Genomic DNA, 21,836 nt, shown 5'->3' with positions numbered 1-21,836 from the left:
ATCCTGAGCATCCTGCCTCTCTGCAGTGAGTGCTCCCGTCACCGCCCCTTAGCGCCTCGCAGGCACCCTTCCCCAGTGAGCACCGAGGGTGAAGGCAGGGTGCCCCTTGCTGCAGCTCTCTGCTGTCCTCCATGTCTTCGCAGGGCACTGCAACAGCCCCAAGAAACCCTTTGTCCCAGGATGAAACTGTTGGCTCCTTGCTTTGCAACATGCTTTAGGACGGCTGACTGCACCCTGCAAAACCATGGTGGAGATGAGCAGGAACAGGCTTGCCATCCCCTGCAGGGCAACTCCCAGAGCCTCTTGGGCAACACCATTGTCACCAGGGTCTGTTTCCTCTCATGAGCCTCTGCCCTGGGTGCGGAGATGGAGGGACACAGCACTGCTGCAGCAGGGATCTGCCTGAGTCTGCCCACCCCATGACCAGAGCAGTTAGCTCCCTGACCAAGAGCAAACGTGACTGAGCCCAAGGATCACACTCTTTGTGGTGACCAGAAGATGAGGTATGGGGCCACCCCACATCCCTGCCGAAGCAGCCTGAGTCACTGGGCTGGGTGCAAGTCCCACAATTTGCTTTTGGGAAAGCAGTCTGTGGGGGAGTCCCAAGAGGAAGAGGAAGATACATGCTTGAAACCAAACACCAAGATACTGCATTCGTGCACAGACGTGCAGTTGCTCTACCAAAGGCTCTGCCATGGACCTAGAAGGATTTAAGTGACATGTGTCATGATTTCCTGAAGTGATTTACTCAGCACATCCTCCCAGCAAGACAAGCTGGGACTGCATAAACCAGGCAGTGCTCTGAGGTAGTGCTGGAGACGGGGCTGGAAACCTCACTGTTGCAGCCTGAATATCCCCTCCTCTGGTATGGGGCCTCTTTTAATTCATAAACATAAACAAAATACTCCTTTTTCCCCATGGTTTTGAACCATATGCTCTTTTCCCAAAGAGCTGGGCAAATCCTTCAGAGGGATCCCAGCTCCTTCCTCTGCCTGCAGATCTCAGAGATGCCTGTCAGTCAGTGTTCAAGAGATGAAAGACAGCAGCCCAGGCAAGCTGCCCAAATCTGCTGATGGCATCTAATTGTGTCCTGCAGGCTGAGCAAGCAGCACTGATTGCTGTGATGATTAGGCAATAATTTGAGTTTATTGTTATTTTTTTTTCCTTGTTTGCTTTCTTCTCCAAGTGACAGATGGCAGAAAAATGCTGTAGATGGTCTTGAAGAGACCATACAAAATCATTCTCCAGTCTCATCTGGGCCCCATGCTGGCTGTAGGACAGAAGCAGCATTGGGAATAGCTGGGGAGATGCTGCTCAGGAGCACTTCTGTATGGCAGAGGAACTAGCTAGTGACCAGACACACACTGTGGAGGGTCAGCAGCAGGACAGCAAGTGAACCTGGACAGCAAATGAACACCAGACCATGGCAGAGCATCAGGGGAGCACTTGCTGGGGCTGCAGATCAGTGCTGTGCTTCTCAGCAAGGGTCAAGACCAGCACCCGCCTCTTCATGCCCACGATGTGGCTGAGGAAAAGAGGACTCCATCTGCCTTGCCCTTGCCCTGCATGAGCAGAGCTTCACGTGGCTGGGGTCACTTGGTGAGGACTCATAAAGCAAGTGGATGTTGCTGTTGTCCTGAGGACCGGTCCTCCATTCAGCAATGCTGTGCAGGGCCCACCCAGTGTATTTCTGGGTCTTCCATTACATGTGGTTTCTGCAGGACAGTTTCAGGTGTATGCACCAGGAAAGAAGAGATCTTCAGCTGGAAAGAAGCTGAAATCCCTAAACAATATCTGAGCCCTAATCACTAGAAGCACTGTTGACAGTTGCATGTTCTGCCAGCTACGTGGTAGGATCAGTCTTCAGCCCTGCCCTAGGGCAGTTCTTAGACACCTTGAGAAAGGCAAGACAGGGGCACAAAGGACCATTTTATAACAGAAGACATGTTGGTAAGGTAGCGTAGCCACCAGCAATCATAGTCTGTGATTCTTCTTTAGCAGGAGGAACCAAACTGCAGAGCTTCTCTAATCTGTGGTCTCATTGAAATGGTAGCATCTGCAGAAAAGCAGCTTGTGAAAAGCTTGCACAGCCCAGGAGGCAGCAGCTCTGTCCCCAGCCCCTCTCCCCTGTGTCTGGAGGCCGAGGACAAAGGCTAATGGCTTTTCCCCCGGCCCGATAGTCTCACCTTGCTGCACTGCCTTGCACTGCCCCTTCTTATCAACCTGCAGATCAGCACTTCACCACTGCAGTCCCGTCAGAGCTGGCATGCTCCATTGCCTGCCCATGCTGTGACAGCCCATTAAAGGACCAGCTTCTTTCCAGGCTCTTTGCAGGGCCAGCCTAACACTGGAAAGGCTGACAGGGCCATGCCAGCTCGGGTGCCTGCAGTGATGCTGGTGAAGAGCTTCCTACACTGGGTTAGATCAAGTCCTTTGCATCTGTCCTACAAGGCTCCTAACTGCCTGGTAGGATGCACGGGGCAGATTTCCAGGTGGCCCAGTCACATATACCAAGCCTGCTCCACCAAATTTAGACCATCATGTCCAACACCCATAAGAGGGACAAGGTTTCCCTGAAAACTTGTTGGGGGAATAGGGGCAGGTACATTTGTCCTTCTGCTCTGGAGACGTGGGACTAGATCTTGGCAGGGTTGTACAGGACTAGTCTCATCTGGTTCTCTCCCAGTTTCTCACTTTTATGAGCACTAAAACTATTTGAAAGATGTAAAAAACAAAATCTAAAAGCACACAGAAATCCCTCCCTCCTGTCTGGAGGCCTCGAGGCAGCTTTACCCTACAGAGGAGAGAATGAGGGCTCCCTGGGTCACTGTGAACTGTTCCATCAGTGCCTTCCTGCTGTGCCTTACCCTCACCTTTCCCTTCTTTATCTCCTGACAGCTCCACGGATTCACTGGAATGAGGAGAACCAGGTAAAACCAGGTAATCCCAGACATACCCACATGCAGCAGGCAGTCATCCTCGCTCCTGCCTGGATCTACCCCAGAGCGCACACTGTCTTGCCTAGCTCACTGGGGAGCAGAAGCCACCAGCATCAAAGGTGACTCACTGCTTGTGCAGGTCCTTGAGGAGTATCCCAAGGGTGAAGCATCTGGGTTAATCCAAACCCAAACCTTTTTTGGCTTCCTCAGCAGAATGGCAAACAAACTTCCCCCCGGGGTGGGACAGCGTGGTGGGATGGGGGGAGATCACAAACTCATTTAGGTCTGAGTTCTCTCAGGCGTTTTTTTAGCCTTCACCATTAAATACTAGCCAAATAAAGCAAGACTTTTTCTAAGTTTAACAAAAATTAATCCCAACTGGATCAAAGCACCAACCAAACGTGAGCCCCATTTACAAACAATGTTTCTTGTGCCCTCTCCTTCCTTCCAAGAATCTGCATTTATCAGCAAGTAAATGATTGTCCAGAAAGAAGCCAAAGGCTGTGTGTGAGAGAGAAGTTGGTGTCCTTGGGGAGCAGGCATGAGGGCGAGCAGAGGCGTGAGCAACTCCAGCTGTCACACAAGGAAACATGCAGGTCGCTGGGGCTCAGCCACCATCTCTGACGGCTTTCGTGAGAGATCGATGGCCTTGGAGAGCAAGAAAGGAGCAGGGGGTTGGGCAGCTGGCGGCAATTCCCACATCAGGAGCTGCCAGGCTTTGCTGGAGAACTCCCCCTCGCCCCCAGTTTGTTTGTGGTCCCTGTTGGACAGTGATAAGGCAGGTTTTGGTCACACTCTGCTAAGTGCCCTCAGCTGGTTGCGCCAATGGCTGGGCAACGCAAGCAGGAGCATGGTGGGGTGCTGCTCTTCAGAGCTCCAACAGGGGAGTGGTGCACTGACAATGTCTTATAGGGCCAAGAGGAGCAGGAGCCCACATCCCATAGGCTGCCCACCACCCTTCCATCCAGGCAGCCCTGGTGCCCTTCCCTTGCTCTCAGTGTGCAGCCAAGCAGGTCAGCTCCTGGCTCCAGCTCATTACACCTGCCCAGTTCGGCAGCACAGTGAATGGTGCTTTGCTGCCCACTGGTCTTTGTTGCTTTATAAATACAAGTGCTGCTGGTGACACTGGTTTGTGCTGGGGCATTCAGGCTCTGCAAAGAAGGGTGGTGTGGACATCTGGGTGGCTCTGGTCTGCAGGGTGTCCTCCTCCTCCTCCTGGTTCCCAGTGTGATGCATACAAACATGGATCACCCTGTGACTGCTGCCACCCATGAGGTAAGTGGTGTGCCAGGATACGGGGCTCAGGGGCAAGGGGTCAATGACAACCCAGGGACTTCATCCTCTCCCGCCAGCCATGAGCTCCTGTCCATCCACAACCCCCTGCCTTTGCACCCATAGGGGGCAGATTGGGCTGGACTGGGCTAAACTGGACTGGGTTGAGCTGAGCTGTAGTAGGCTGGACTGGGCTGGGAAGATATGGGCTGGAGCAGCTCATCTCAGCCCAGCTCATCCCAGTTTAGCTCAGTCCAGCCCAGCTCAGGCCTGGCCTGGGCTATGCTGGGCAGGACTTGACTGGGCTAAACTGGGCTCGACCGTGCTGAGCTGGGCTGGACTGGTCTGTGTTGTGCTACCGCGGCCTCGGCTGGACGGGACTGGGCTAAACTGGGCTGGAGTAGAGCCCAGCCCAGAGCCTTCACGTCACTAACATCATGGGGACGTCATCGTCTTACAGCCAATGAGGAGAGAGTAAGACAGTAACGTAACCGCCGCCTTTAAAATTTAAACCTGCTCTCTCCGCCCTCTGGCCCGTGTCGTCACGGACCCTTCCGCCAATCGAAATGCGGCGCTCCCCCTGTATCTGCCTACGCACTCCCCGGCAGCCAATCAGCGGCGAGTACTGCTCGAATACCCGCGGTGGCCGCCAGCGCGCGCGCTGCATTGCGCAAGCGCGTCACATCCTCGCTGCGGCCGCTGCCCAATATGGGGAGCGGGCCGGGGCGCCAGCGGTGGTAGCGAGCCGTGGCGGCCGCGCTGTGACGGGGCGGGGAGCCGGGCCGGGCCGCTCTGGGCCATGTCGTGCTCGCACAGCGTGGTGTTCCTGCTGGACACGGCCAGCCCGGGCCGGCGGGCGCGGCTGCAGCGCGGTGCGCTGCGCCTCCTCACGCAGCTGTGCTGCCGGTTCGGCCTCCCGCGCCTCCGCTGGGCGTTCAGGTTCTTCGACTCGCTCGGCGGGCGCGGCGGGGCCTCGCGGGGTGGCGGCTTCCGCCCGCCCGATCCCCGCGCATGGGCCCGCTTCGAGGAGGAGCTGGCGGAGCGGTTCGGGGCGCGGGGACTCGGCGCCGTCCTGCCCGGCCCCGCGTCCCGCGCCGCGCTCACCCACCACGGCCTCAAGGAGACGCTCCTCGACTTCCAGTGGGACCGCCCCGAGATCGCGTCCCCCACCAAGCCGCTGCGCAGGAGCCGCAGGACGGGGCCGGCCGCCGCGGAGCCCGCCGAGAGCAGCGCTCCCCCCGAGGGCTTTGTGAACGCCGTCTTCCTGTTCTCCCCCTGCCCGCGCTCGCGGAGGGACCTGCGGCGGTTCGTGTCCGGGAGCGACGCCGCGGCCTCCCCTGCGGACCCCCCCGCGGCACAGGAGCTGGCGGAGAAGCTGCTGCCCAAGAGCGTGCAGGAGCTGATCGCGGAGCAGAGGATCGCGCTCTTCTGGGTGGACACCACTGAGTGCGCGCAGGTAACACGTTGGCACCGCACCGCGCCGGGCAGGAGCACCGGTGGGGTCTCTTCTGCGCTGCCTCCCGGATAAGAAGGGAGCGCAGTTTGATGCACAGGATCCTGTGCAGTAGACTGCAAACTGATGGTGCTTACCCTCTTGGAGACGGGATACAGCTGCAGCTGACTGTGTTCATTGGGGGGTGTTTTGGGCTTTGTGTTAGGTGGGAGCTGCAGCTATTCGGAATTGCAGATAAGCAGTCTGAGAGACTGGACTTGAAGCTGAACCCGTTTAAAGTGCTGGCAGCTCTTAATCTAGTGGGAATAGTATTTTCTCTGTTGTATTCCGATGGAGGCTGATAAAGCTCATGAACCCAGTTGGGAAGCACTGGGTTTAGATGCTGTGTAGTCATTTCATATGTGAGTTTTTGACAATGCGTCTGTCTTGATTTGTTCCTGTGAATGTTCTCTCTCTGCCAACACTAAGTGGAAACGTCTCTGTTCCTTGATTTCAGGTGATGGAATCCCCAGATCACGTTGGATACTGGACAATGTTGGAACTGATATGTCAGACCGGAGGAACCATTTTGCCAGCTGACGCCTTGGTGCATTTTTTGAGTCCCCACAACTTTGACTCCAGTTCCCCAGTGCCACAGACTGTCCCTTGGTCCACGCTGCTGCCCTTGGATGCGACTTTGAACTGCTTGTTCTTGAAGCCCTCTGTATTCCAAGCAGTTTTCCCCCAGCAAGAAGGAACATTGTTTCTCAGTATGCCTGGTAATAACACCCAGATAAGTGGCATAGTAGTAACTGTGATGTGCAAGGGCCTGTACCAGCTTTCCTTGGGAACAGGAGGTGTAGAAGTAACTTCAGATATTTAAGGGCCTGAGTTTAAAGCAAAAGTCCTGCATGGGTTCTAGTTCCTTTGATATGAGAGCTATTAGCCCATATTTCTGATTTAGTCTCTTCAGTTTTCCATGCTTCCATAAGCCTGGATGTATGAAGAACTGCTTGCTGGTCCCACCTCATATAGGTGTATATATGCTTTTATGCATGCTTTGCCTCAGCTTCAATGTAACTAAGAATACAAATAAAAAGCCCCATCAAAAGAAAGTTTCGCTTCAAAGCAGCATGCAGTGTTCTTTGGCTCTTTTAGTGGTCCCTTGGTACACTCAGCTTCTTGAGAGCCTGGGGAGGAGGTCAGTTCTGCAACCACTTACTGGAGAGCTGTTCCCTGTTTGGCCATGAAACTTGGGATTTTGGGGATTTTTTTGCATTGTAGTTCCCTTCACCTCAATGAAAACCTTTTTTTTTTTTTTCCTTCACTTGTTTTAGGGTTTTTGCTTGATCTTATCCTTTGCTTATCTTATCCAGGAGGAAAGAAGCAAGAAAGCTGTCCTGTGATCCTGGAACCCCTTGCCATGAGCCAACGGCAACTGCATTGTCCAGTCAATATCTTCCTGAAAGGCAGCTTGTCAGGTTGGAACTTGGCACAGGCTGGGCACTTCCTCACAGAGAGCTGGATACTGCAGAGCTCACAGATTAAGCAGGCAGAGCGCAACAGGTCACTGTTCCAGCAGCTGTTAAGGACTTTAGTGACTGAAGAACTGCACATGGTAACTCTTTTCCTTTGCTTTAAACTAACACCTGTTCTGAAGTGGGCTGTAACAAAATGGGTGACAGTTTACGATGTTGTGACACTGCACATTGCTCATTCAGAGATAAATTCAAAACGTTCTTTAGGAAATCATGTAAGTCTATAATCTGCTTGTTAAGTGTCTGTACCCCCAAGTCTCTGTATTTCTAGGTAACGTAAACTTTTCCTCTTTCTTTTAATGTAGGTTGCTGAGGTATCGCTGTCTACGAGTTGGTGCTCCTGCACTGCCGTTTTGTCACCCCTCTCTGAGAGCACTGCAGTTCTGACTGTACTTGGTACTGAGAAGACTGCTGAAGCTCAGTGGTGCAATCTTGAAGGAGCTGTAGTGGAGGACTGTCCCCGAGACCGTGATTTTTACCTCCCAGATGTTGTAAATAGTGTGTTAAGTAAAATCGACACAGTGGTGGAAGATTCTGTGGCCAGTATGGGTAAGTGTCAGGAAATGCAAAACTTGCCATCTTTTGATCATCTCTAGATCTGTTTTGGAGTGGAAGGATTGAAAGTTAATGATTTGCTTTGTGAGGAGTCTCTCACTTTTTTGGGACTTGCTTATTTTGCCTTGTCCTCTGTGGCTCACACCTTCTGATAGGATGCAGAAATCTGCAGTGATGTATCTTTCTGTTTTATTTCCATTAGCTTGTAGATAAAGTGCAGCTACGCTGTGCCTGGGGATGAGTTGTTTGAGGCTTCCTAAAATGAGTCGCAAGCCATCCTTGGCCAGTAGAGCCTTTGGGAGTGGCTTCAGGGAGGTTGCTTCTAGCTTAACTGTTTTGTGTTAGAGTGAATCTTCTTATGAGTCTCCACACCTGATGTATTGGCCATTAAATTGGGCTTCCAGGACTAAAGGTTTGGAAACCTCTGCTTTAGAGTCTCTGTGAAGGCAAGGACCTTCTGCCACTTCATTTAGCTCTTTCTAATAATTTTCTGTGTGTGTGTCTGTTCACAGAAGAAGCTCCTGTGCCAGAGTGGGTCCAAAGGGAACTGTCCCATACAGGGGGCTGGCATCCTTCAGTACTTGAAGCATGGTATCCTACATCGAATGCTTGTGGAGCGAGCTCAGATCTGATGGAGTCATTCAGGTATGTTTCTGAAACATGTCTCTTGAGTAGGAGACGTTGAGGGTTTCTGCTTCCTGATAAGTAGTATGGTTGTAGCGTTGCTCAGAATTCTGGAATTAAACACTCCTCTTAGTACTTTTATTTCTGTACTCAGTTTCCTGTGTGCTTTTGCTTCATTATATCTTGGTGTATGGACAAAAGGATCTGGGAACAGGATATTTGGGTAGTACTTAGAATGGATTAAGATTTTGACAGTTTCAGAAGGGATACAGGCAACTTAAGGTGATCTAAGCTACTTGGGGAAATGTCAGGCTTCATCTTTTCTTATGCTATAGGATTCACTGCAAGGTACTGAAGATAGTGGTTGTATTATCACAGTTGGTATCTAGTAGGAATGAATAATCTTGCTTTCTTCAGACAGCTGCCTGAATGGAACATTAACAAAAGCCTAATGCAAGATAGCTTAGCACAAAGCTGCTCATGTAGTTTTGTGACATGGGTCAGTGGCATATCCACTGTACTTCAGGCAACTCTTGTCACGCTTGTTTCCAACTTTGTGTGACCCTTTTCAGGGGAGGTGGTGTGGGTTTTTAGTATCTGAAGAGTTTTGGGGAGCAGGCATTGGTAGTGTACTAGTATATGTTACTGGTACTTAGAAGAATGTGATTCCCGTCCACTGGGAACAAGGAATAAGCTTCCCACCCCCTTCTTTTTTGATAACTCTGTTGAATGGGTCTTTTATATAGGCTCCTGCAGGTTCCTTGTGCCAGCAGGAAGGATGATGTGGACCAACCTGAAGTGGAACTCTCAGAAAGTCTGTCTGAGCTGTACCAGAGAAAATCCAGTGAAACATCTGCTGCAGCTGGACCAGGAAATAACAGAAAGAGGCGTATGTATGCTTTGGGATTACGTGTGCCAATTGTCAGTTAAGGATGATAAAGACTTCTCAGCAGGCCTTAGTAATACATGAACCCTGGAGAGCGGTATTTTCCTGAGCAGTGGCATGCTTTAGATTTTCTTTTTTAATTTGGAGAGGGCATAATTTACATATTAATATTAGGATTGTCCTTTAAGAACAACCCAAATGTTCCGATTGAGGGCTGCTCAGCGACTGACAAAGCTGTTCCCGAGCAGCATGCAGAGCTCTGCAGTTTCACTAGTTGTTGAAATAGGGACTGCTCCAACTACTAGTAAATATTGCAAGCTCTCAACTTTGTTCTAATTTGGAGAAATAAAATGCTTTCTTCTAGAAGAGAGTTTAATCGTTGCATTTCGGTACACTAACCACAGTTGATTTATTCCCAAGTCTTGCTCTGTTGGCTATTTCTGTGATGTAAGACTGCTTTCCTATAGGTGTATCTTATATAGGTATAAGTTCTTATGCAGAACAAGTTTTCACCTCTGTTTTACTTAGAGAAGTAACTGTGTGTACATTTACGTAATGGAGAAGCACAAACCCTCTGTTTTCCACTAGAAGATTACTAATCTCACTTGACTGAATTCTGTATTGTGCTCTACCTTGGGTGGAGTTCCTGGTCCAGTGTGTGTGACAGTAGCACTCCCTTTCTGTGGTGTTGCAGGCGGGGTTCCCCGAACTCCAGTCAGGCAGAAGATGAAGACCATGTCCAGATCCCTACAGATGCTCAATGTAGCAAGACTAAATGTAAAAGCTCAGAAGCTTCAACCTGATGGTGAGCCACCAACAGTGAACGAGAAGGTTCCATGGAAGCTTTCAGCAAAAAGATTGAATGAGAAGGTGGAAGAAAAGGAAAAGGCGCTTAAAATATCAATAGGTGTGTGTTGAATTTCAGTCCTCATATTTGTAGGAGCTTACATGGGATTTTTATGGAAGAGAGAGAAAGGGATAATAATTGGAGTGTTAGGTGCTAGGGGGCAGATCAGTGTTTGGGTTTCTGTATCTTCAGCTTGGCACAGAGTGGTTATTCTTTTCCACCCTTCTCCAAGTTAGTTTCTATGGATGTGTACATTCTAGCGTTCCAGCTAATCCTGGGGTTAGTTTCCTGCCTTTTCTCCGTCTGAAAAAAGCAATAAGGAACAATCTTTTTGCTTTTTATTGTTAACCAAAAGTAGTAGAGGGAAGCACCCATCAAGAGGTAACTCTAAATGTCCTGTTTAATCATCATGCAGAAATAAAGGACATTTCTTGACTGCTGCAGTAGCCCAAAAGCTTGCTGATCTTCTTGGAGCTAAGCTTGCCATTTGTCATGGGTCTGAACCTGGGACTGTTTCTGTTGTTGTTCTGTGATCTGGATGCATCTTTGCTGGTGAAAACCTTTGGTGACCTCCTCTGTTCTCTTCAGCTGGAATGAGTATTTCATCAGTAAGATAAATGGTGGTGAACAAGATTTGTATTAACTTTGACCATTTCCCTTGCAGACTTCAAAACTGAGGAGGAGCTGCAGTCCCATTTAATTGCAAGCTACCAGAAGGCTGTTGCTGAGGGAGTTCTTTCATCTGTGTGTGCTCAGAATATGATCATGGCCATTAAAAGGTTCTTGAAAATACAGGATGCCAAAGAGAAAGAGGTAGGTAAATGCATATGGGTTGTTGATGATCTAGAAATTAAAGTTTTTACTATTTCAGGCTACTTTTCCTTCATGTTACCTGAAGATTTTATGCACAGTTGCACATAGTTAGCAGTGGTTTTGACTACTTCTACCTGTGCCAACTCAATAGTGAAAATACTGTGGTAGCTGTAAAGAACACAGGAAAACCCAGTTTGGTTACTGGCTTACCCCTTTGGTAGAGATTTCAACAGATATATTTCTGTGACCTCATTCTGAATTCTGATTCTTAACAGTCTTTAACACTAATTATGGACTTAAAGTAACTCACTGAAAAATCAGTAAACTTGTGAATAATTGTAAAAAATACTATGAAAACCAAATCCATAGGCCTGAAGCTGCTGACCTCTGATTTCAAGTTAGACGTTGTTCCATGTCTAATGTCATTGTGACTTTGCTGCTGAAGGAAAAAGAATTCCTTTCCTTGAAGGAGAAGGAAAAAATGAAGCTACTCCCAAAAGACAGAGAACTGACTTAAAGTTTTTGCTGTAATTATGTATATCTGCAGGTGGCCTGTGTGGAAAGAGTCAGAAACCATCTCTTGAAGACCAGCAAAGTGCTCAGACAACAGCATGGCGCACAGAAGGAGGCCAAAGTCAGAGAGTATGAGATGCTCTATTTACTTCAACTACTGGGATACTGTGGAGTTGGTTAGCAATTTTTAATGGTGGCCTTTTTTTTTGTGCAAGTGGAAAAGTATTTAGATGGGGTAAATATTCCAGGGAGAATCCCTGGTCACAGTAAAAACACCTCATTAAATTCAGATACACATATGCTGTGTGCTAAGTATTGCAGCCTATATCTGAAATAAGGCATCTTCCCTGCCACCAAAATGAAATGCTAACCAAATTACGCTGTCAAAAGGAACCACTTCCCTTCCCACTGCTTTCTTGAGCACAACTTTTGCAGTAAATATGCTGTTTCCACCAGAAAAAAGGCAGTGTATGATATCTCTTTTTTCTTAGGTGCCGACTTCAGGTATTTTTACGCCTCGAGTTATGTCTTCAGTGCTCTTCACTGCAAAGCAACACAGATGAAATGGAGCAGCTGTTAGAAGAGGCAAGTAAATTATAGACCAGGTTGTGTTTCTGGATGGCAGTAGATATGGAGACCTGGAACCTGTAGTTTTTTCCGTGATTTTACTGTAACACTTAATATTGCTTGCTCAAAATTTTGCTATTGCAACTGTCACAACTTAATCCATTTTCCCACTTAACTTTCTCTTCCAGATGACAGATATGCTGCGCATTTTGTGCCTCACCGAAGACTCAGGGTATCTTACAAAGTTTCTAGAGGAAATATTAGAATTGTAAGTACTTAAGCATGGCTTAAGTGTTACTGGGGACCGGTTTTGGTTGCATATGTTCTTTGAGTAAACAGCAATCTGCAGCTTTGATTTACTGCGTCTTGTAATTGTCAAAAGTTCAAACATTTCTGTTTGTTGTACTTGATTCAAGAAAAAGTAGCTGATAAGTAAGCTAATGAAAAAAAACCCTATTTGATTTTTTGGTTTGTTTTAATTGACATTTGAGAACAAAGATTTAGTTCAAACCTTGGGATTGAAACACTGAAAGTTTTGTGGGGGATTGTATTTGATGTGTATTCTTTGACACTCTAGGTATATGAATTCAATGCCAAAGACCCTTGGAGATATTTACTATGGTCTTGGTACACAAATACCTGCGAAGCTGGCATCTGTTCTGCCTTCAGACTTCTTCAGTGATGACTCCATGACTCTGGATAGCAAATCTCCAGGCCTTCCACTGTCTTTATCATCTGCCTTAACTCCCACTGCTGTTTGTCTGTCCACTGAGAGCGATCAGCTGGAGGAGCTGCGCACCAGATCTGCCAAAAAGAGAAGGTAATTGCAAATAGGAAGCAGCTTGTTGTAGCCTGGGCTGTGGCTGAAGAGTTATCTAAACTACAGCTCAGATATCTCTCTGTTGCTGGATAAATAGTTGGGGCAAGCTTGTTGTTAGCTCTGCATTAAGGGCTCCTGGTTTTCATGTTAACTTGCCATGGTTGACTATATGAAAGTGTAATATTGATTCTGTATGTGCAGCATACTATATTGTTAAAACTGCAGTTTACTGTATATCTCGATGTTGGGGACCCTAAGTACGTTTTTGCAAATAGTGAAATGAGTTTTAATACCAACCTTAACTTTAGGTATAGCTCTTCAAATTGCAAATCATCTTTCAGTGTTGTAACATAGGGTATAATCTGCAGTCTGAATTTAGGTAAAGACTTCATATCTCTAGAGTCAAACCAAAGTTATTAGGTTGATAACTGTGCTTCTGATCTTATTTTAACTTAAGCTTTATATACTCTCTAAAGGAAAAATGTGTTAGCCAGACACAGGAGCATGACAGAAGCACGACAGAACTTGCGTCAAATTGAGATTCCCAAGACAGCCAAGGTTCCCATCCGAAAGGTAAGACCCTTCTGAAGGATTGTGTGTGGGTTGCTTCTGTCAGGATGCAGCAACATTGTGAAGTGACACTTGAGTGCAAAACCAGTTGCTCTGCATCCATTTAGCCAGTTGTTCTGTATCAGCTGTACAGAGATCAAAATTGTTTTGAAGGAGGAATTAGTGTGGTTCAGAGCTTACATCTAATATTCATAATAAGTAAACATAACATTACACTTCTGGTGAGGCTAATATATACTTCTTGTTTCAGGAGAGCTTGCGTTCTTACCTTGCCTCTGAGAAGCCCCAGCAGATGCCTTCATTACAGAAAGAAGCTGTGCAAGGTATATTGACTTCTAGCTTTGCCATGGAAAGTTGTGTCTTCAGCACATGTTCTTCCTGTAAGCTTTAGTTGAGCCATGATGGAATTACGCTGAAGCATGCTGGAAATACTAAGTTTTGCTCAATTCTGCAAAAACTTTGGCTGTATTCTGTGTGTGTTCTCAATTGTGTATCCTGAAAGGAGTGAATTCCTGTATCTGGGAAACAGGATATCTCTGGAAAGTACTTAAAATTAAATCCCACATGTTCTCTGAACCAACATGTGCTTCAGTTGAGATTTTGTAGCTCACTTAATGTACCTCCATATGGGACACTGACTGGCTGCTTTTCCTGCTATGGCATCTGCTTATTGCTGGAATAATGCAACTTTGTAAGACAAGTCCAGGATGGATTCGGAGGAGTATGTGTTCCAGTAGCAGAAAAACCATTTTCAATGCGTTTTGGCCTCTGAGAACTTGTTTTACTGTTCCCATCTCTAGTGGCCTGACAAAATTGTCCTGATTTTCTTTTTCCTCTTTTTCCCTCTTTTTACCCTTTTAATCTAATCATTTCTTGCTTTGTCTTGTGTCACAGAGGTTACGAAGGTAAGAAGGAACCTCTTCAATGAAGAGATACTTTCACCATCAAAAAGGTCTATGAAAAAGATGCCTAGAAGCCAGTCAGTATCTGCTGTGGAAGGCTTAAGATACAAATGCAGTGATGAAGGCACTAAAGGTAGGACATGACTGGCACGTGTAGGATTGTTGTGGAAGAGCTTTTCCTAAAATCCCTATTCTTGCATCCTCAGTTCTATGAAACAATTATGATGTGTTTTTAATGAAGGAGGAAATATTCTAGATCATTGCTGTGATGGTTGGAGGTGAATGGGATGGTTTTGAAACCAAAACCTATTTTTTTTACTGAATTTCCTGTGTCTCTGAACTGATGTCAGAATGCTTGGTTATAAAAGGATCTGTGAATGAAAGGTGAAGAATGAAAATTATCTCAGTAGGTTAATTATTTCTGACACAAAGTACTGATAATAATACTGAGGGAGTGGGAAGGAAGTGTAGACATTGGACTCTGAAATAATAGCTTATGAGTGCTGAGAGTGATGCACAAGGATCCTATATTGGCTGTCATTCTTAAACTGAAACCTAGACAAAGCTATTTACTTACTTATCCGAACTGCTTTATAACTGGGTGATGTTACAGCTCTTTCTTGACTTTCTTTTTTTTTAGATCATCGCAAGCTCTTGACCAAAAGAGTTGCAGAAACACCACTACATAAGCAGGTCTCCAGGAGGCTACTACAGAAGCAGATCAAAGGCCGGTGAGTAAGCTCCTCCTGCATTTCTTCAAGTATTGGATGTGTAAGTAATGGCTGGGAGCACAGGGACCGGGTATCTTCTTTGTGATCAAAGTGTCACCTTCACCTAAGGTAATAAGAGAACAAGTGGAGGCTAAGTTCTGTTCTCTGAGTGGGGAGAAATACTGCTTGACTCCTCATGTAAGTCAGGCTGCTTTAATTCCTGCAGCTAATTTCTGTTTAGGCTCAGTTGGTGTTTCAAGGGCTTCTGAAGAAAAGGCCTGTGCTGTGTTTTGTGGACTCTGGGCTGAAATTCAGCCTTTGCTTCCATGTGGTGCTGTTCCCTATACAGCTATTGAGTTACCTGTACTCAATCCTGTGTAAACAGGAGGCAAAGTGCTTACTAATTGCTCACCTAGAGTAGCCCACAAAGCAATACATAAACGTAGAATAGAATGTACTGCTTTTCAGCCTGTGTGAAGTTCTGCTTTTGTAAGTGTGAACAATGTGCCAAGTCCAAAATGTTTGCTGTTTCTCAAGGTCTTCTGATCCAGGTTGTGACACTGGTGTTGTAGAAGAATCTCCAGAGAAGGCCATAAATGGTAAACACTATTTTTTTTAATACAGGTGGCTTTGCTGTGTTGTAGTGTGTAAGTTAAAGGGATAGTAACTGTTTCAAAGGAAAACACATGATGGACTTTGAGGGTGAACAAGATTCTGAGCTGCTGTAGTTACTGTCAAACCAGCACATGCAGAGTTTTTCTTGATGTGTTTTCAACGTGGTGTGCTGTTACTCTAACACTGCTCTGATTTCTACTGTAATAGCCACTTGGCTCTCTGGAGTGACTGTTGTATTGACTGATGCTGTTTCTTGTCCCCAGAAAGGAAGAAAACAGCATGGCTGAGCAAGCAGGAAGATGAAATCACTAGTAAAAAGAAACACGAGAATTAACTAGTCATTTAACCTGGATGTAACTTGCATTGAACATGGCTTTTCTAGCATTGGTTTCCGTATAATTGCTAGAGAGGAATGAGAGTTACCATGACTTAAAGGAGGAAGCAGTATGATGTGAAAGATTTATATGCATTAATATTCCAAATCTCCAGGAAAGCCAAATCTTTCTTTGCTGTGCTTGCCTGAAAATGTGGTATTTGAAATGCATTTCTTTGAAATGCTTGCCCTGCATGTGATATTCTAGCTGTATGGAAGTTTCTTTGTGGTGTGCTCAGTTACAAACTGTTCCTGAAGATGTCCTCATTGTTGAGGGAAACAGAAGTCTCCATCTCCAGTCTCCTTACCTTTGCAGAAGCAGGGTTGAGAAGAAGCCCACGCATCAAACAGCTCTCTTTGAATAGGACCTGCTCTGGAGTTTTCTATTCCACTACACAGCCCAGCTCACAAAATTCACAGCTTGTCCATCAAGGACAAGAAGAGGAGAGCTCTACACTGCGGGATGTAGAAGGTACTGAATGGGATTTGAGCAGACTGGTGTTGCTGATCTGAAAAGCTGGCATGGATAGCTCTGATTTTGATTTGATTTGGCTCTACAAGAGATTGCAAGAAGCTAAGATTTATCATGTAATATCTTCTGTAGACAGAAATTAATCCCTAGTAATTTTTGTTTTAATTGGAAATCTGAGTTTGAAGGATGCTTAGGCAGCTATTCCTATGGGGAATACGCTGCCAACTTAAGAAACCAGTCAGGCCCATCTACCAAAACACTGCTGATTGTCAGTCTACATTCCTCAAATGTAATGAAATCCCTCTAAAATGTGGGACAGAATTTCTAAAGCTTTCTTTCAGTCTGCTCTGTGGTAGCATAAAGCAGTGACTGATGGGATCTTCTTTGATGGCTTTCTCAGTAGGATTATCAACTGTAAATGGTAACGTTTAGTTCTTTGTATTGTGCTTACTGGAATCCTTAGTCACGAACCAGAACTTTAAGGTACAAGCTGTAAATACTGTTAAGGAGCTGAGCTACTTTGGACTTTTTTTCCTCTTAGAGCACTTTTTCTACAGGTGGACATTAGTTTCATACTGGGAAATAACAATTCTGGAGGAGCTTTAACATCTGGCTAGAAAAGAACATGCCAGAGCTATAGGCTTTGTACATCTGAGGTGATTGTGACAATTGTTTGTGGCAGGTTACTTGGTGTTAGTTGAATTGTACCATTCTACTTTCTAGGCATGAAGCAGCATTCACAGAGTGCCCCTGTCCAGACCCCCAAGAGGCTTTTCTTTGGTGCTGTGATTGACACGTGTAGCCCTGCAGCAAATCCTTCACCTGGAAGGAGAAGAACAAGAAAAGATTCCTTACACTCAGAGGAGCTGACTGCTTGTCAGGTAGAAATACTTACCTCTCTTTCTATCCCTTTTCTCTGTTCATGTTTGGTGAGACCTACATAGCTTCAGTTTAGTGTTTGTTAAGTCTAAATGTTTTTTGTTTTAAATCTTGAAGTAAGTATCAGGAGGGGTAGATAATACTGCTGGAATAGAACAAGCCTGATTCTTCATTTATTTATTTATTGTCCCCAGCAGACTCCTAGAAAAACACCTCATAAACCTGCCCAGAAGCCAGTGAATTCTGCCAGTAAGCTGCCAAGGAGATCACCTCGCATCCTTCTGAGGACACCACAGAGGATGGAGAAGACTCCTGGCAAAAGCCCAGCTGCAAAGAAGACTGCAGTTAAGTGTTTGGGAAAGTACTTTTCTCATCCTGCACAAAAGGTCAAGTCACCATCTGCATTAGCTGAAAGCAAGAGCGTTCACTCACTGCAAGGAACTTCTGAGGACTTGTCTTCAGCAGAAAGACTTTCCCCTCCTTGCAAAGAGGCTGGCTTACACATGCCGGAACACGAAGGATTCACAGGGCTCAGTGCCTCACTGTTACCTCTGACAGATTCAAACCCAGCTGCTTCTCCCTCCTCTGCCATGCAGGAAAGATGTTCTACAGAACTACAAACTCCAAGACGTTCCTTGAGGTGCCTCTCAAAATTAGCATCTCCAGTTGGTACTCAGAGGCAAATCCTCCTGAAGAAAATTCAGTCGCAGTCAGATCCATTATCTCGAGCAACTAAAAGTACACCCAGAAAACCTGAAGATCCAGGTTCAGAATTATGTACCAGCACACCAAGTACAGAGATAGCACAGCTTGCTGTGAGGTTAGAGCCTCCCTTCAGTTCTCTCAGTGAACGCTCCATGGACAGTGTAATAACATGCTCTCCTTCCCATGTGGAGGCTAAAGAGTCTGACTGGGAACTCTGTGCATCCAAACCATATTCTCAAAGATCTCCAGGTATTGCTGGCACTCCACTGAGGTCTCTGCTTCACACATCCAAGCAGGCCAGATGTGACCTAAACCTTGGAGGAGAGAATCTGACAGTTGCGTGTGCAACACCTGAAAATAAGGACAGTTGTCATGACAGCGGTGGTAACTCTTCTGTAGAAAGCCTTCAGCTCTGTCAGTTCCAAGCTACTCAAAATACCCCTGTATTAGAGACAAATAAACAGATGGAGGTAGTGTCTCAAAAGTTTCCTCCAAGAGAGGACTCTGAAAACTTGGAGAAGAATCTGTCTCCAAAGCCTTCTGCTGGAGAGCAGGTCCATGCACAGAGTGCTGAGAGAGAGTGTGAGCAGTGGTTTAAGGAGGGGAACTCCAGTGCAAACACCTGTGAGTCCTTCCTAAGTGGTTCCCAAACAGTTAGTGAAGACTTGGAACCAAAAACCTTGAAAGAAGAATACACAGGGCTGAAGGCTCCAAGACTTAAGAGACACTCTAGGTTTGCCCTGAATACTTCACCTCCTATGCCAAAGTCTCCTCCTGCCTATTCTTTGCGCTGCACTGCAGACCGGAGGCAGCGGGAAGCTGCAGCACGGATGGGAAATCCTCAACTTCTAGCCAAGTTCTCCACTCCTAAAAGTCATTGCAAGGTGTCTTCTGCTAGCCCACCAACCTACGAAGTTGAACTTGAAATGCAAGCTTCAGGCCTGCCCAAACTTCGCATCAAGAAAATCGGCTCTTGCTCATCATTGGAGGGTCAACCTGAATCAAGTGCCAGCAAACCCAAGGGGGGTGAAAGCCCCTTTGGTGAACTGGCTGGGACCTGGTGTAGTAAACACCCAGGAAAACTAGCAGCTGCTTGTGTTTCACCGTCCTGCTTCAGCTCTTTCCACAGTACACCTGGGAAAGGTGCAGGACAGACCTACATATGCCAGTCATACACCCCAACAAGCTGTGCCTCTAACACCTCCCCATCCCCCTTGGAAGCAGGGGTTCCCTGGACACCTTCTCCAAAGCAGAAGGGGAAGACTACCCCTGATGCTATCAATGACTGGCCTCGGAGAAAGAGAGCAGCAGGCAGCACTGCTAATGTTAGCTGTGCTCAAAGCGAGAGGAATGCTGATGAGTGGAAAATGATGTCAGCAGGCAGAGAGGTGAAGATCTTGGAGCACTGCAGCAGCAAAGGAGCAAATACTCTTGAGGAATTTGAGGTGGAAGGGGTTTGCAGGCTCCAGGACCTGGCATCTCCTGGTGACTCTGAACCCAGGGATGATGAGGACTCTGCCAAGGGAACTTTTGGCCTGAAAACACGGAAGCGGGTCTTAATGTATCTGTCTCCAGAGAAGGAGGGGAATCACGATGCCAAGAGACCTTGCAGTGATAGGTGCAGTGTGGATTTCACTGGCTTTCCCTCAGATGATGGCAACAGAAGCAAATTGAAGATGGATTCTGTGCTTCCTGAGAAACCAGGAGCATGTGCACTCATGACTCTTGAGCAGCACAGTTGCGTAGGGGATGATGATGTCTTTCTTTTGTCAGGTAATTCAGTGGCATGAGTGACCCTCTATTGAAATTGAAATGGTTAAAAATGGGGGGTAGACAAAAACAACAGCACAGTTATTTTCTGTCTGACTACCTGAGGGAGGAGGTGGTGGAGGGGCAGAGTGGCTTGTAAATGACATGGAAGTTAAGGATGTGATGGAGTATTAATGATGGGAGACAGATCAGAGAAATATGAAGGAGCAGGAGGCTGGAAAAGGAAACTTTGAGAACTTGGGGAGGGAGGATCCCAATTGCATTCAACTGGCAATTTAACCCAATTTATGTGGGTTTGTGTTGATGCTGCTAGCTGTTTCTGCCCAGCATCCAGCACTGAAACTGACTGTCTTAAGCCTAAAGTTTGGCTGCTTCAGTATAGACTGGAGCCTTGGTGGGTGAGTCCTGTGGATGCTGTTATTTATTGGCGCTTTCTGTGCGTGCATAGTGGCAGGCCCATTGGAAATGGGTATCAGAAAGGATTGCCTTGCTAGCAGCTGTGTTGCATCGGTTGGTATTTAAGCTTAAGGTACCTCTGCTTTTGCTGTGGGTACAGATGATGCAGCTGACCATGGTGAAACAGGCTGACTTGGCTCTCTAAGCAATGCCCTGTGAATTTCAAATACTTTAACCCAGTATTGTTCTAAAACTAAATGTTATAAGGGACTACAGCAGATATTGTTCTATAGTCACTGCATGCCCTGGAGCTTCAGTCTTTGTTTCCTTTTTCAAGGAAAGGTTTGTATAGAGGCAGTCTTAGTCATTCAGCAGATATCACTGAGAAAAAATGGGCAAACGTTAAATCAACGTTAGTCCATATTCAGGACAGGAAATGAGTGGTACTTAGCCTCAAGCTAGTCCTGTAGGAGATAATTCCAGGCTGCTCTTTACCTTTCTTCATGCAGAAACTCACTCTGCCAGCCTAGATTTTCTTTCAGATAAGCAGAGTATCACTTATAGTGATGGAAGTTTTGAGGTAGAACTATGTCTGTGCATGAGACTGATCTGACAGTACCTTTAAGTTGTCACTTTGCTGCAGCATCTCACTGTGCTTCTCCAGGCTCAACCCCACCAGTAAAGAGCGTGCTCTCTGCCAGCAGCCTTGTAGCACTGACCCAGTCTCCACTGCTTTGCCAGGGACAGACGCCACCGCCTCGGAGGAAGGATGTTCAAGGTAACCCCTGTGCTATGAGGAAAGGGAGTGCTCTCTGACTGCAGCTAAATGACAGTGTCATTTCAGTGTCTCCATCTTGCATGCTTCCAAGAAGCTTGGCATGACCTGGGAAGTGTGGGAAAGAGGTAGCAGTGAAGAAAGAGTAGCTTAGTTAGAAGTGCAGCTTACTGTTCTTTGTATCCAGTTGGTATTTCTTAGAGCCACCAGTAAACTTGTGCAAAGTGTAACTTTAATTTCTTCTTTCTATTTTGTAGAAGAATCTGATGCCTTCCAAATTGCTGCCAACCAGGAGCTGTCTCCCTTCCCCATCCCAGCTTTCAGGAAACGTGCCCTTAGCAGGACTTACTCACGGAAAAAGCTGCTCAGCTGAAGTTTGGAGCCAGAACAGTACGGGAAACTTGGCATTATCCCTGCTGTACAACGTGCTTTGTAACAAGGACCTTGTATTTGGTGCTGGGCTTGGAGTTGTCTTGTGTTGATAGGAGACTAGATGCAAGTATATGGCACATGACAGTGGAAGTAAGGACCACTCCAGAAGTGTAGTGTGCTTGAATTAGTTTTTACCTCAATTTACAGCATCTCTCCATCCAGTCAAAGCCTAGCTAGGTCTTTTTGGCATTTCTGCATGTGGTAGCTGAGTTTTGCAGTGAAGGTTCAATTCTGCCGAAGAGTGAGAATTGTCACTTTTCTACAACTTCCTTGTGAAATAAACTGATGTGAAGTTGCATTGTGTCACTTAATCAGAAGTCTCTCTTTAGCCCAAGTGATGGGTGAAGGACTGGGGCTGCAGGAAAGATGTTGGTGGTGAGTGGGTACAAAACAAGCTGCATGCTTCTGCTCTGTATCTTGTCCTGACACTT

At 46.6% G+C, this 21,836-nt stretch overlaps 1 protein-coding gene across 3 annotated transcripts; it reads left to right on the top strand.

Annotated features, from left to right (window-relative positions):
- The first annotated feature begins 4,991 nt into the window (after positions 1-4,991).
- On the top strand, positions 4,992-21,701 carry TICRR (TOPBP1 interacting checkpoint and replication regulator). Of its 3 annotated transcripts, none has more exons than XM_062630453.1 (22): positions 4,992-5,667; positions 6,161-6,422; positions 7,020-7,261; positions 7,487-7,730; positions 8,249-8,381; positions 9,107-9,249; positions 9,941-10,153; positions 10,758-10,906; positions 11,454-11,548; positions 11,911-12,004; positions 12,175-12,254; positions 12,564-12,806; positions 13,283-13,379; positions 13,627-13,699; positions 14,271-14,411; positions 14,919-15,009; positions 15,526-15,587; positions 16,293-16,448; positions 17,172-17,329; positions 17,525-19,805; positions 20,863-20,976; positions 21,231-21,701. In XM_062630453.1, the coding sequence occupies exons 1-22, from the start codon at positions 5,011-5,013 to the stop codon at positions 21,344-21,346; spliced, it is 5,844 nt and encodes a 1,947-aa protein (XP_062486437.1). In that variant the 5' UTR covers positions 4,992-5,010; the 3' UTR covers positions 21,347-21,701. The 3 variants fall into 3 exon arrangements, with proteins under 3 accessions (XP_062486437.1, XP_062486428.1, XP_062486446.1); XM_062630444.1 differs by having other exon boundaries at positions 20,842-20,976; XM_062630462.1 differs by lacking the exon at positions 20,863-20,976.
- Positions 21,702-21,836: the final 135 nt, after the last annotated feature.

Source organism: Pezoporus occidentalis, unplaced genomic scaffold (genome assembly GCF_034315485.1).
Source record: "Pezoporus occidentalis ecotype Australia unplaced genomic scaffold, CSIRO_AGI_Poc_V1 ctg11, whole genome shotgun sequence".
NCBI classification, from domain to species: Eukaryota; Metazoa; Chordata; class Aves; order Psittaciformes; family Psittacidae; genus Pezoporus; species Pezoporus occidentalis.
The sequence above is the reverse complement of the archived record's forward strand: the minus strand, read 5'-3'. Positions and strand labels throughout refer to the sequence as shown.

Coding starts and splice junctions, on each gene's coding strand:
- TICRR (XM_062630444.1), top strand. CDS start 5,011: ATGTCGTGCTCGCACAGCGTGGTGTTCCTGCTGGACACGGCCAGCCCG. Junction 11,549..11,910: donor AAGGAGGCCAAAGTCAGAGA/GTATGAGATGCT, acceptor CTTTTTTCTTAG/GTGCCGACTTCAGGTATTTT. Junction 17,330..17,524: donor AGGAGCTGACTGCTTGTCAG/GTAGAAATACTT, acceptor TGTCCCCAGCAG/ACTCCTAGAAAAACACCTCA.